Genomic DNA, 15748 nt, shown 5'->3' on the forward strand with positions numbered 1-15748 from the left:
TAAAAACTTTTCCACATTCACTACATATATAGACCGTACTGCCATCGTGATGTGCGATTAGCTTGTGTCTTTTCAGACTTGAATGGGAATTGAGTTGGGCGTTGCATTCATCACAGGGCCATTTGGGTTTCTTATAGCCAGCATGTTCCATCAAATGCAATTTGAGGGCATAAATGCCATGTATGGTCTTGCCGCATTGATCACAAACACGATCGGCTTGATGTACCATACGTTCGTGTATTTTTCGTCGATTTTCCGATGGAAAGCCTTTGCCACATTCGCTGCAAACATAATCACGACCAGCTTCGTGGACTTCCATGTGTGTTCGCAGGATGGTTTTGTTTGCGAACTTTTTATGACACACATCACATTCAAATGGCCTCTGTTTGCCCTCTTCCGTATGCATTTCCCGTTTATGTTTGGCCAAGTTACGACTGTTGGTACTACATCGACCGCATTCGTCACATCTAAAGGCATTCGGATCAATATGCAGGCGTATATGTTCCACAATGTGAAAACGATGATAGAATTTTCGCTGACAACATATAACATAGCATTTTTCTGTTGGATGCATTTGACGAAAATGTTTGCGTAGCAATGTGAAATTTGAGACCGTTGCTGGACAGCATACACATTCCAATTCCTGTTTCCATTGTGCAATGAACTCATCACATTCCTTAGTTTTGTCTTTAACCGACTTTTTGTCGCCATTAGAACCGTCATCAAATGTTTCATCCTCCATTTCATTGGCGGATGCATCGGGATCTAAGCGTTCTGGTTTTTCTTCTAGATTATCAAGATGTTGCAACTTCCTTGGCCTTCCTTTCCGTTTTGCCTTTGTTCCATTTGTTGTTGTAGACGTCGTTGTGTCCTTTTGTTTTTTGTTAGGGCCTCGAGGTTTTCTTTGCCTTTTGCCAGCCACACTTTCTGTGTCATATATCTCAGTATTTTCTTCGTTTAACTCATTTGCCATGTTTTTTCTTTTGTTGATTCTATTAATATGTTCGATAAGTGGTTTTTCATCCTCATCACTTGAAAATGGATTATCATCTCCAAAGCCACAATCATCATATTCGTTTTCAAATTCATCTGTGACAACGTTGGTTTTTTCATCCTTAAGGCTGTCATTGCCATTATCGACAATCGGTGCAGCTTCATCTCGATCCTGCAGCAATTCCTCTTCTAACTTGACCTCTGGTAAATGCTCTTTAACATCGTTCTCCAACTGTGCCTGCAGTATTGCTTGAGCCTGAAGTACAGACTGTTGGAAATCATAGAATTCACTGATGTGACACCAACATTCCATGCAAATAACTTTTGAATCCTGTTCATTAGCCGGGCTTAGCAACTGTAAGAGAATAGAAATAATTAAAATAACAACAATGACCTCTCCCAGCAAGTGTATCCCAAACTTACTATTGGGTCGAAATACTTTAGTGTAATTTCATAGACTTCATTGCCCTGACCATTGTCGTCATACAGGCTTTTGTATTCCGATCGCGAGGATACACATAAGCGACACAAAGTTTTTTCGTACATTTTTTGTTTTTGCTTTATGAATTACATTAAATAAATTAAAAATAAAGAATAACATCAGTATTTATTTTTTCATTACTTATTGGTTCAAAGCAACGATTCCGTGTAATGAACGCACGGAACGTGGTATTTACTGCGAAATGATTACTCGACGTGATAGACAAGAAGATTGGTCGATAAAGACCGAACACAAAACAAAATAGTTGATTTAGTTGATTTACATCTGTGTTTACGAATGAGTGTGATGGATAACGGCAATTGCTTAGAAATGGGGCATTGCAAATATGAGAATCAGTAGTTAAAGGGGATTTTCGTTTCGCGTGACAGAATTTTCCACCTGTCCATGGTAGAAATATTTAAAAACGGTTTAGAAACGCCTAATACAGCCAGTAATAAAACTGAATCATATAATACTTAAATAAAAATATAATAATGAGATATAATAATAGGTCCGTTGGTTTATCAATAATTTCTACAAATTATTACAAAATATTGTTCTTTTACCCAAAAGTCCAGTAAAAGAGAGTGAATAGAGAGAGATAGAGATTTGACAGTTGTTTTACTGACTCAGTAATACTTAGTATTTGCAAATTCTTACAAGGAAAACATGGCATAATTAGACAAGGAAGACAGTTTCATGCAGACATATGATTTCAATTTTAGATATTTGTTTATATACATACATTTTTCATTTTTTTAAAAAATATGCCATTCGACATGCATACAATTTTATGGAATTTATTTTTCAAACAATTTGAAATTGATAGATGAGTTCCAAATTAAAAAGGGTTGCCATTATCAATTTCTCAAATGAGACTACCTTCTGTAATTATGCCATGCAAGGAAAATTTACTCAGCAAGAATTTTCTTGTACCATCAGCAGATAGGGGAGACTGGGGCACCTTCGGCATCGGTTCACCTTCGGCAATCGCGTTTTCGATATGAAGCTCTCACCGTACATCACTAGCAAGATCTATTAATAAGGTCACCAAGATGGCAATCGAAATCGGAAAACAGCTGTTTTTTCTCAAGTCTAATGTCAAAAATTTCGACTTTGTTTACGTTTTCATAATGGAAGTCAATTCACAATAATGCATTTTGACAGCAAACTTGAGAGGTATCGATAATCAGCTGGTCTCCCTTGGTGACCTTATTTATAGGCCATGATCACTAGTTTCGATACATAGGTATCGAATATCGAAATAAATAACTGACACAAAGTTTGAAATTTCTAGCTAATAAGCTTATTTAGATGGTATTTTTATAGATTTTTCTGTAATATTTCAATTCCATTTCGTAAGTATTTCGTGTATAAAACTTTTTAAATTTTTAAGACATTATTATTAAAAAGTGGTTAACTACGATGTGTATTATTATAGAAATATTTAAAAATATAATGTTTTTACAAAACTGATCGAAAAAATGAAAAAAAAAAACTATAAAAAGTACATTCGGGGTACGTTCGGCATTTTAAAGTGGGGCACATTCGGCCATATACAGATTGTGCAATATTATTTCCTTAAAATGTTTTTGAGTTTGTCTTTAAAACTAATTCTTTAATATGGTTCGAAATTGCATTTATAAGATCAAACGTGCTTGTATTGATGAAAATGCGATAGAAAACCCCTATTTCTGATGGTATGTGCGACCTTGAGATGTAAATGTCCGCCGCTAGAAAATAAAGTCCTATAATTCAAACATTGTGTGGCGTATTAAAACCAAATAGAGCCATTAGAGGATCAGAATTTCAACCAGACTGATACCGATGACAATTACCCGGCTATGACAATGGTGCCGAATGTGCCCCATCAAATGCCGAAGCTACCCCGGGTTGGGGCACATTCGGCGAATTTGACTTTTTTTACAAAACTGTAAAATTTTTTAACTAATACTATTTTTTATATCTTTTTGATACTATTTTTTTATAATTAAGTGTCAGAAGACAATAATCAGCCATAAAGTTGTTATATATGTTGAATAAGTACTGAGATATAGAGCTCTTAAAAAAAGTGCCGAAGGTGCCCCAGTCTCCCCTATCAGCTGTTTTGTTTTGGGTATTTTGATTTTGTATCATTAACAAGAAAATGCAATTATTTATAAACATAATCATTTTTCCGCTTGTTATCCATTTTTGTTTGCAGTTTTAAACAGCTGTGTCGACACAATCTTTTTACTGGATGTTGTTCGTTCACTTTTTGTAGTTTTCTCTCTTGAGAACGAAAAATTAGTATTAATTCTACAAATTTTTACTGAGTAAATGTTACTGGGAAATTATAAGAGGAAACCTAATTTTATAATGACGATCAAGAGATTTCATATGTCAAGACCTGATTATGGATAACACATATCAAAAGAAAAATAAGTCTTGATTTAGATTAGACGAGTTTACTTGCGGCAATTCTTGTCGTTCTCTTTTGAACTTGCTTCATGCGTTTATACAAGGCAATTCGGTTTCCAAAATATTTTTCTATTTGTTGTTTTTCACATTTAAAACTATATAAAATGTCAACAAATACGAAATACACAAAACGAATTGCCAGAAAATTGTCGGTACGAGCAATTTTTTTTTTTCATTTCTGTTCCCCTTGCCCCTCTCTCCTACAAACAAAGACTTGCCGCAAGTAAACTCGCCTAATCTAAATCAAGACTAAAAAAATCCAAATTCTTTTAAAGTTATGAGCTTTCCAATATAGAGAGGACGGTAACTTTGTGTACCGTACTAATTTGTTTATACAGTCCAAATTATTTAAATCGCTTCGTACTCAAATTGTACAAACTCTGCCATCAGAATTATTTTTTATTCTTGTAAAAATGAATATAGAGGATAATTTAACATGATTTTTCTGTCGATTTTGCATTTGGTTTTCTTGATATTGAACTTAAATTTTTCGAAAGAATGTACTGTATCTCCCGAATGCAAGGATGTAGCGATTTGATCTAAGATTGCGGAAAAAATTCGGGGCTCAAAGGTTAAAATTAGTACCAATGCATTGTCGTTTCGAAATTTTTAGTTAAGAAGTTTCCGTATGCACAGACTGAGCAAATGTTATAGCAGGCAAATTTACATTGTATACCTTCACATCAATCCTCATTTCCAAATTTTAGCTGCACCTTGTTGTATTTATAAAATAGTATATACGTTTTCATTACGATGCTGTTGTGAAAACGTTTCATTTTATAGTAGTCTATTACTTTCTAACCATTAAAAACTGCATACTATTATACTTTAGGATTATAATATCTTTCTAAGATATAGTCATTAAGATTTTATTATTATATGGAGTAGTATGGTTTGCAATTTAATTAAAATCGGCCTTTAAGGCTTAAATTGACATTTTTTTGAAATAAATAAATAAACTCGAAAACAAATTCAATTAATAGAAGATTTTTACTGGTTTTACTGGAAGAAAGCAATAACATTTTGTTTTATATATGCTATTTTATTACTTTATCTACACAGATATACTAGTCTAGATTGTTACAAAGTATACAGGTACATATTTAAATTTGAAATATATACGTACTTTAGGTTCATCATTAGAAATAATTAAGTTACGTTGTACAATCAGTTATTAAAGTTATACAAAAAGTGAAATTCTACATAAAAACTAATATAACAAATTTTGTCTATATAAATTAAATAATTCTCTATATAATTAAAATTAAATTAATGTAATGTAGCCATTAATCTCGATTCGTAATAACGGCTGTAATTCACATAACAATTTCTGTTTGTATAAGGCTTACGTTGAGTTTATTTTTAACAGGCTTATTCTTGCGAGTTTTATCAAATTCTTCAGGATGTGCTTTTTTACGATGATTATGTAGATTGGAACTCATTCGATATGTTTTTGGACAATGTGGACATTGATATAGATTAATGCCTTTATGCGATGCCATGTGTTCTCTTAAACCTTTGGGAAATTTAAATGATTTTTCACACATGCTGCATTTATGTTTACGCTCAAGTGTATGAACTAATCGCTTATGACTATATAAAGCACTTTCAGATGGATAACGTTTACCACAATCGGCGCATTTATATACAGTGGTGCCATCATGATGTTTTATTTGTTTATGACGCTTTAAACTTGAATGGGAATAAAGTTGCACATCACATTGATCACACGGCCATTTAGGTTTCTCTACACCTTGATGTTCCAATAGATGTTTTTTGAGGGCATATATACCGTGTATGACCTTACCACATTGATCACAAACCCTATCGACATCATGCACCAGATTTTCATGTACTTTCCTACGTTGTTCCGTTGAAAATCCTTTGCCACATTTACTACATGCAAACAGATATTCCGTTTTATGTATATCCTTGTGTGTACGCAACTTGGTTTGATTTTTGAAGCGTCTTTGGCAGATGTCGCATTCAAATGGACGAATTTGTCCCTCTTTCGTATGTAAGTCCTTCATATGTTTGGCTAAGTTGCGTCTATTCGTGCTACACTTGCCACAAACGTTACATTGAAATGTATTGGGATCAAGATGAAGTTGTATGTGTTCATAAATGTCACATCGTTTGGAAAATTTAAGCTCGCAACAGGTAATGTAGCATTTCTGATCGGGGTGGTGTATTCGGAAGTGTGTCCGAAGTAAACCGAAAGTCGTTGTCTTAATGGAGCATACTACGCATTCCAGTGATGGCTTCCATTGGGCAATAATTTCATCTGTGTTTAAAGGTTCCTTTAGCTGTACGTCTTTTGAGGTTGGGGTTTTAATATTCTTTCTTATATTTGTAATATTCTCTTTTGCGCTTGATAAGTCTAATTGCAGTGATTTGTCATCTTCATCAAGTTCAATGCTAGATTCTATTTCAAAATCAGAATAATCCGAATTTTCGTTGCTGCTTACTCCATTCTGCACTTCAGTATTTAGATTTTCCAAATGACATGTTTCCAAACTATTTTCAACGTCAACGCTTAAAGCTTCCTTTGCAATCTCCCTTAAACTTTCCTGTAAATCTTGATGGGCATTTTGTATGACCTTTTGAAATTCATAGAAGTCGTCTATTGTATTCCAACATTTAAGACAAACTACATTGGAATCTTTGTCGTCTTCAGCGTTGAGCAACTGGACGTAAATAAACCCAAATTCAATTTATTATAAGATATGTATTTTATTTTACATGTCTGAAATACTCACCACTGGATCAAAGTATTTGAATGTTATTTCATAGTAAGCAGTTGCCTCCCCCTGCTCATTGAACAAATCTTTATATGATGAACATAAACTAACACATAGACAACAAAATTTTCTTTCCGACATATTTTTAAACAATATTTTTTAAATTAATTGACCTTTCTTATGGACTACGGGTTTTGGTTGGGATTTTATTGTAAAAAATAAGAAAACTAGGTTGAGCAAAGATGACAAATGCGCATGATTAGTATTACATTGATGGGGTGGGTATTTTATTGTAAAATGCAAACAAATAATGCTAAACATCAGAATGTAGGTCAAAAATAAACACAACTTACGTTCACCTACTTTGACTTTACTATAAACTATCAAGTATCCAGTAGTGGACTTCGGTAGCAAGTTTACCACAAAATGCCGGAAATTTTTTATAATTCCAGTAATTAAAAATTAAATTAAAATAATTTGGTAGTTCCATGAAATTATATTTTTAAATATCGTTGTTTTTTGTATTTTGGATTCTTATATTTTTGATAAATGAATGTATTACAAAAATAAATTAAAACATTTTTCCATCTAATTGGCAAGTGGAAGTTAAACATCAGATTCAAGATTTGAGAAGCTTTATCAGCAATTATGTACTAAAATAACCCATAATTGCAAACGAAACCACCGATGTATCTATAATTTGGGATAATGAGGGGACAGGAAAAATCTCCAAAACCTTACGGGGCGACCCAAGCGAAAACAAAACTATGAAACTCCTAACGCTAAACGCATTTCTATAGGACATTTCACATTTCCGCATTTCTATAGCACATTTCACATTTCCGCATTTCTATAGCGCACAACAGACCTCAAACGGCCTATGTGTATGTCCTTCTCATGTTGGACATGTGGTGGTATCATCCACCCCTCGGCTTAAATGCACTTTACGGACACCTCTCAGATCATTTTGAAATTTTTATCATAGGTAGCCCTTCTGATGCTGATTACAGCAACATACATTTTTTCGGGGGAAATCAGTACTTCCCGAGATATGGGGTTCCAAAGTTCAAAAAATACTCCACTTTTTATTAAACATATTTAAGAATACCACTCCGAAACGTATAATTTTTTACAGCACATAGTCCTTTTGGAGCTAATTAGAACCACATAATTTTTTTTGGGAAACTTCGTACTTCCGAAAATATGGGGTTCAAAATTTTAAAAATAAGCTTATATGGTTATTTCTTTGATTTAAGGATTTTTTTCTTTAGGGACACTCCGATTGTTCTGGATCAGCAGAGGTATGTATAATTTACATGATTACATAAATATGTTACTATATGGGAGGAAGTCCATACTTCTTGAGAAATGGGGTTTGGAAAAAATAGGCTGGGGCCGGGGATTTAGTAATAAAAAAATTAAATTAAAAGAGAATTCTGCTCGCGTAGCCCAATTTTCCATCTGTCCATAGGAGAAAGTCTTAAATCCCCGGCCGAAGGCCGGCTATTCAGAAAAAATTGAAATTAAAAGAGAATGCTGCTCGCGTAGCCCAAATTTCCACCTGTCCATAGAAGAAAGTTTTAAATCCCCGGCCAAAGGCCGGCTATTCAGAAAAAAATTAAATTTAAAGAAAATTTTGTTCTCATAACTCAATTTGTTGTCGGATAATAAGTAAGGGTATAAAATGTAGGTTTTTATTACATTTTGATACCCCATATTTCCGGAAGTACGAAGTTCCCCCCCAAAAAAATTATGTGGTTGTAATCAGCTCCATAAGGACTATGTCCTGTAAAAAATTTAAACGTTTCGGAGTGGCATTCTTAAATATATTTAATAAAAAGTGGGGGTATTTTTGAACTTTGGAACCCCATATCTCGGGAAGTACTGATTTCCCCCCGAAAAAATGTATGTTGCTGTAATCAGCATCAGAAGGGCTATGGTAAAAATTTCAAAATTATCTGAGAGGTGTCCGTAAAGTGCATTTGTTCCCACCCCTCTTTTCAATCCAATCCAACCCCCAAGCACTACTTTTAGAACCTATTCGGTATTATGATCGACAAAATTTCCTTATCTGAACACCAATGATCGTGCGATTTATACCAATAAAAAACTCATAAATTTTACAAAATAATTTTGTAGATTTTTATTTTAAGAAAATAATATTTAATAAAATATTAGTCTACAAATTAGTTTTCACCGACAGTACGGATAATATCGGAATCTCCAGGATCGGTGATGGACATGGTGCACACACGGAAGTATTTACCGCAGGCGGTACCCAAATCAATATTGGTACCACTGTAGTGTTGAACTTCAGTCTTGGCCAACATGGCGTAGTATTCAATTTCAGATTTTCTACAATATAGAAACAAATAATTTTCATTAGTTTCAAAACAAAGCCAGTTTTTTTTTGCAAAGAAAAAACTTTTCTGTTTTCATCAGAAAGAGTCTCTAGTAAAATATGTTTCAACATAACATTGTCTGCATAATACATTCATCATAAAAAAATAATTTTTCAGTCTTGGTTTGGACCTCTTACTACCAAAAAAACTTACTTGTATACAATACATGCAGCAGGAACCCGATGAAGTCTTGTTACACACACGCACACATGGAAGATTCTCATATCCATTTTTTGCGAGTAGTATTTTTGATCATAAATCAGCACATGCATTAAGAGAGTGCCGCAGCAACAACAATATTCAAATGCATTTGCTTATTGAGGAATCATACTTCTCAGTCTCGCAAGACTCCATATGGTTCCCGCAGCACAATTGCACTTAGGTAAGTGATTTGATTTTGTTCCAAGTTTTAATTAAAACATCGTCCATTATACCCCGATTCTCACCTCAAGGCAGGAGTGTTGGTGGCAATGAGCACCAATTTGGCTTTGCCTTGACGCAAAGTCTTCAAGGTTTGTTTGTAACCCAAGCAGAATTTGCCAGATTTCATCACCAAAGCCAATTTGGAATTGATGGAATCCAAAGCCTTTTTCTGTAATCATAAAGAGGAAAAAAATACAGGTTAGTGCTGAACTAAATAGGAAAAACACGTGTAAAAATAACTTACAGTCTTCTTGACGGCAACCATGTTGATTAGCTTTTATTTGTTTTGAATTGATTTAAAATCAATGACAGTTCTAAAAAGATAAAGAATGACTTCATTATTTCGAACTTATAAAACAAAAAAAAAATTATTTATGAATATTCTGTGTTGGAAAAAGCACCCACCTCCAACGACGGATACTGGGAAAAGAAAGAAATAGTGGTCTCGGCAGCGGAAGTATAAAATTTTGACATTTCCATACCCAGACTTGATATTCACTTGACAGTTCATTCGGTTTTGTTTAATCGGGGGCGCAACGTACGTTGTACGACTTGTATGGCGTATATACGTTTCGTATTTATACGTTCAAATGCTATGCTATGTATTAAAAAAACGATTAATTTTAATTGTATTTTCTTTTAATTTGCTTAGATATATATAATGATTTAAATAAAAACATATTTAATTTATTATCAATACAAAAAAAGCTTACTAAACCTATTAGGGGAGACTGGGACACCTTCGGCATCGGGGCACCTTCGGCAATCGGGTTTTCGATATGAAGCTCTCACCGTACATCACTAGTTTCGATACATAGGTATCGTATATCGAAATAAATAACTGACACAAAGTTTGAAATTTCTACCTAATAAACTTATTTAGATATATGCGTTTTTGTATTTTTATAGATGTTTCTGTAATATTTCAATTCCATTTCGTAAGTATTTCGTGTATAAAACTTGTTAAATATTTAAGACAATATTATTAAAAAGTGGTTAACTACGATGTGTATTATTATAGAAATATTTAAAAATATAATGTTTTTACAAAACTGATCCAAAAAATGAAAAAAACTATAAAAAGTACATTCGGGGTACATTCGGCATTTTAAAGTGGGGCACATTCGGCCATATACAGATTGTGCAATATTATTTCCTTAAAATATTTTTGAGTTTGTCTTTAAAACTAATCCTTTAATGTGGCTCGAAATTGCATATATAAGATCAAACGTACTTGTATTGACGAAAATGCCATAGAAACCCCCTATTTCTGATGGTGTGTGCGACCTTGAGATGTAAACGTCCGCCGCTACAAAATAAGGTCCTATAATTCAAACATTGTGTGACGTATTAAACCCGAATAGAGCCTTTAGAGGATCAGAATTTAAACCAGACTGATAGCGATGACAATTACCCGGCAATGACTATGGTGCCGAATGTGCCCCATCAAATGCCGAAGCTACCCCGGGTTGGGGCACATTCGGCAAATTTGACTTTTTTTACAAAAATGTAAAATTTTTTAACTAATACTAGTTTTTTATATATTTTTGGTACTATTTTTTAAAATTAAGTGTCCGAAGACAATAATCAGCCATAAAGTTGTTATATATGTTGAATAAGTACTGAGATATAGAGCTCTAAAAAAAAGTGCCGAAGGTGCCCCAGTCTCCCCTATACATCTATTGTTAGATAATCGCTACGTGTTTAAATAATAATGGCGTACCGATTTGGGTCTATCATATATAATAGGTTCGTTCGTTTACTTTCCCAGTAATATTTACTCAGTAAGAATTTGCAGAGAGTAAATACGAATTTTTCCTTTTCAAGAGAGAAAACTGCAAAAAGTAAACGAACAACATCCAGTAAAAAGATTGTTTCGACACAGCTGATTAAAACAACAAAAAAATTGGCGCAAACATTCCAGACATGTTAGGGATGCACGCTTTTTTGTTTGGATTTGGAACCTAAAAAATCGTTCGCCAATTACTCTTGTATTACCTTATTTTTAAATACTTGCTTTTTCTTCATCTATTTTTGTATTTAATGATACAAAATCAAAATAAAATTCACAAAACAATCAATTTTCTTGAGAACAATTTTTTGTTTGTTTACAAAACATAACAAAACAGCTGATTAAATATCAGCTGATGGTACAAGAAAATTCTTACTGAGTAAATTTTCCTTGTAAGAATTTGCAAATACTCAGTAACACAACTGTCAAATCTGCTCTCTCAATTCACTCTCTTTTACTGGGATTTTGGGTAAACGAACAACATTTTGTAATAATTTGTACAAATTCGTACAAATTATTGAGTAAACGAACGAACCTAATATTTCTTCATTTAGGTTTGTTTCTGTCAAAACAAAATATATATTTTGTATGTGTGTGTCAAATAAATCCAAATTAAATTTAAAAATATTAAAATTTAATTGAATTCAAACGATTTTTTACCGCATTAGACTGGATGAAACGAACATTTCAATGCTGAATTTTGTGAGTAAATTATAACCCTTCATTCATTTTCGCCTTTTTACATGGTATAATAATAGAAGGTAACAGCAAGTGTTGTTGTACAAAAAACAATACAACAACCACATGGAAATTTGTTGTTGTAAGTTCTACTAGTGTCAACTCATTTGACAGAAAAATGTAAACAAACAAACAAATTATCAAATTATTTTTATTTTGAAAATGAAATATTTTCGAATCCTCAAAATAAAAATTGAAAAACATGAATGAAAATATATCAAATATATATTTCTATCGCTTCCACATCTTTCCTATAATTGAGCCATTGCCATATATATGTGTAACACATATGAAAATGCTGGGAATAGCGAGTTATTCCTTGAAGAAAGATTTGCTTCCTTAAACTTTCCCAGCAGGCAGATTGAGTAAATTGAATACAGGAGCACATTTAATAAAGAACAATTTCAAATTGTATGCGTTCCCAATTTTCCTGTTGGTTGTTTTTTTAAAAGCATAATTTGTCAAATTCATATTGACACTAGTATTGCGTTGGAATCAAATCAGCTGGGATTTGCTGTTACCTTTTATAATTGTACCATGGCCTTTTTAGTTATGTGTTTAAAAAAGTTCGAAAAAACACAGCAACCTGTTTTTTATATTTGACGGAGGAACCCACTATTCACCTGAAGTAAACATACATTGTATTGTTGTATTTATACGAAAAATGTTCATGTCGTACCGATCTGAGTCTAGAATATCTTTCCCCATTTAGGGGCCGTACAAGTATTACGTTCAAGTATTGCAATTATTAATCCCCCTTACCGCTTGTCATCAAAATATACAACCCAAAATAAGCAAAATCGATCAAAGTCCTGATTTAGATTAGGCGAGTTTACTTGCGGAAATTTTTATCGTTCCCTTTTGAAATTGCTTCATGCGTCTATACAAGTCAAATTTCAAAACTATTTTTTTTATATATATATTTTGTACATGTTTTTTTATGTTCGAAAATGTTCTGGATTGGTATTTCAAATTACTGACACTACAAACAAAATACACAAAACGAATTGCCAGACAATTGTCGGTAACTTTGCAATCTAAATTACAGTAGTTTGAGGATTTTATACTCTACCATGCGTTATCAGTATCAGCCACTTTTTGGATCTTACAGATTTTAAGAAAAATCATGGTGGAGGGCATACGAATATACTTGACTATATTTCTTGAAACAAATAAATTAGGACATTCCATCCCAAGAAGTATCATCTGGTTCTCTTTAATGCATAAAATATAGAATAAAAAGTAATATGTTAATTGAGCAAAAACTCTGACCAAAATGGTTAAAAATGCAAGAAACAACTTGCGGTCGTAGTGAATATTTTAGCCTACATTGCAAATATTTATTATTACCATTATAGTATTGTTCCCCGTCCATTTGAATTTCAATTAATTAATATGTGCCAAACAACAAATACTTACAGTCCATATACACATAGATATTTATGCATACACATATGCACCCAACCACAAAACAAAGAAATATACACCGAAAGAGTTATCTTATTAAACTACCATTTAATACCTTCATTGTCTAAAGCCTTTAGTAAATCTTTAATATTTCGATAACCATGAGTTGGTTGAGTTTTTTCGAGATCTTCTTCGTTGGATGTAATAAGAATGCTGCTCCAGCCAGCATTACGGGCCCCTTCATAATCCATAGCATACATATTTCCTATATGTAGTGCTTCATTTGACTGTACATTGCACTTTTTTAAGCAGGCGTCATAAATCTCTTTGTGAGGTTTTTCAAAACCCACATCATATGACGTGAGTATAAAATCAAATTTATCAGCTAATTTTACTTCTTCCAGAACTTGCCTGAGACTGGGATCAAAGTTTGATATCACACCAATTTTCTTGCCACTATTTCGTACCTTATCAACTAATTCAACTCCACCATCCATGTGGCAATAACATTCCTTGGTACGATAGATACGTACTAAAGTTTCCGCTACCTCTTGTAGTTTCTTAGGATCAATGTCGGGTTTTACACAAAGGAAAATATTTTTTACAAGCGATGTCCACCATTCCTGCCAGGTAAAGTTCGGTGTGTGGTAACCCCAGTTGGGATGTTGTTTCTTCATTGCTTTGAATTCCTTTTTGAAACATGCCTCCAATGTACTTTGATCGATGTCAGTGACACCAAGTTGGGCAGCGGTTTTGGCATATTGTATTGCAGGTGGTTTACTAAAACGTACTAATGTATCGGTTATATCAAATGTCACCAACCGGAAGCGTTTTAAATTGTTTATTAGTCGTGTATTGGACATTATTTGCCGTATTATGAAATCCGTTTCTTCTTCATATGTTTGATGGTCAATTGACCCAATTAGTTTGTGTTTGTGGTGTTTTGTTTACTTTTGTTTTTGTGGACAACGTAACTGTGGCCGTTTTTACATAGTTTACTCATATGTGTGTGGTTTGTATACAAACAGCTGATGGGGTGTAGTACCGCAATTGACTTTTTGTTTACCAACACAATAGGTGTGCTTGTTAATTAAATATTCAGATGCTATTATTAAAGTAATCATCTTTTAAGGAAGACCATACAAATAGAGTACACAAATTTACCAATCCGTCAATACTACTGCTGCTATCATCCATCCACCACTGATCAATGGATGCAGAAGAGATTCCTTGTAAAAAATCCAAGTCTAGCAATGGAACTATACCACCAACTAAGGATGATGAGCCATCTGACGATAAGGACAATAAAACAAACGATGTGAATAATACCAACACCACCGCATCAGATGCACCCTCACCAATCACAGCTCCAACAGTGAAACAACGACCGAAAATCACATGTAAAAATCCCAAATATAGTTACATTGAAACTGGTGGTAAGAAGTTTGTTTGGAAATCCCTAAAACAAATAGTTACCCAAGAGAGAGCATTACCATGGCCGGAAGATGTAGTTTTGTGTAAGTCTTAAAATGTAGTGGAGAGGGGGCACCTTTGAACGTTGGGCACCTTGGAACAGTCTTGTTCTTTATCTGCGTAAACCACTTTGGCTATATTTTTGAGTTGTCGACAAAATGTACAAGGGTGACCATGATATCGCAGTGCAATTGTAAACTTTTCATTTTTTGGTTGTAAGGGCGCAGAGAGAATTCGGTGATCGTTTTCTTTGGTTAAACAATTTTTTTGCATTCCATCAATCATTTCAAACATAACTAATGTATTTTCTTTCATATATATTTCCTACAAAAAAAAATATTACAATTTTCCGTAAAATGCCACAGGTGGGGCTCCTTTGAACATTCCCATTAAACTCCAGTAAAAAACGGAGTTTTTAACTTTTAGCTTCGATTTCTCAAAATTTCAAATGGGCTAATAAGATTACGAAATTAACTGTATTTTTCACCATATTAATTTTTATTTTTAAGTCATTTTATATTTTAATAAATTTTTATATGCTTTTTTTATTTTTCGAAACTTTTTTTATATATTTTTTAATAAATAAATGCATTTCTCATATCTATGAATAAAATACATATATATTTGAACATAAACACTGTAAAAAACCAAGTCGTTCAAAAATGCCAACCCTTGTTCAAAGCTGACCTATATATTATGTTGGAATTCTAAAAAATCGTTTGTATCATTGCAGATAATTCTCTTAATGCTCCTCCGTCGTTAAAGCCGGCCAAAAAATATTCGGATATTTCCGGGTTGGAAGCACCGTATACAGATCCACAGACAAAACTACATTATC

General features: G+C 33.3%; 3 protein-coding genes across 3 annotated transcripts; all 3 read right to left on the bottom strand.

The window, feature by feature from the left end:
• Positions 1 to 7: 7 nt before the first annotated feature.
• LOC133330885 (transcription factor grauzone-like) lies at positions 8 to 6816 on the bottom strand (the record flags this gene model as incomplete). The annotated part of the gene is made up of 4 exons (XM_061539290.1): positions 6694 to 6816; positions 5284 to 6621; positions 1417 to 1551; positions 8 to 1348 (listed from the first exon to the last, which is right to left on the bottom strand). Coding segments are annotated over exons 1-4 (2937 nt in total), but the record flags the coding sequence as incomplete, so codon positions are not given.
• Positions 6817 to 8837: 2021 nt separating this feature from the next.
• LOC133330874 (large ribosomal subunit protein eL30-like) lies at positions 8838 to 9945 on the bottom strand. Its single transcript, XM_061539280.1, has 4 exons — positions 9906 to 9945; positions 9745 to 9814; positions 9524 to 9669; positions 8838 to 9030 (listed from the first exon to the last, which is right to left on the bottom strand). Exons 2-4 carry the CDS (start codon positions 9763 to 9765, stop codon positions 8862 to 8864), a joined length of 336 nt encoding a protein of 111 aa, XP_061395264.1. The 5' UTR covers positions 9766 to 9814; positions 9906 to 9945; the 3' UTR covers positions 8838 to 8861.
• Positions 9946 to 13538: 3593 nt separating this feature from the next.
• On the bottom strand, positions 13539 to 14300 carry LOC133330896 (rhythmically expressed gene 2 protein-like). The gene has a single exon (XM_061539301.1). The coding sequence runs from the start codon at positions 14298 to 14300 to the stop codon at positions 13539 to 13541; it is 762 nt and encodes a 253-aa protein (XP_061395285.1).
• Positions 14301 to 15748: the final 1448 nt, after the last annotated feature.

Source organism: Musca vetustissima, unplaced genomic scaffold, assembly GCF_032173495.1.
Source record: "Musca vetustissima isolate MV318-11 ecotype Yass unplaced genomic scaffold, APGP_CSIRO_Mvet_v1 utg677320, whole genome shotgun sequence".
Classification (NCBI taxonomy): domain Eukaryota; kingdom Metazoa; phylum Arthropoda; class Insecta; order Diptera; family Muscidae; genus Musca; species Musca vetustissima.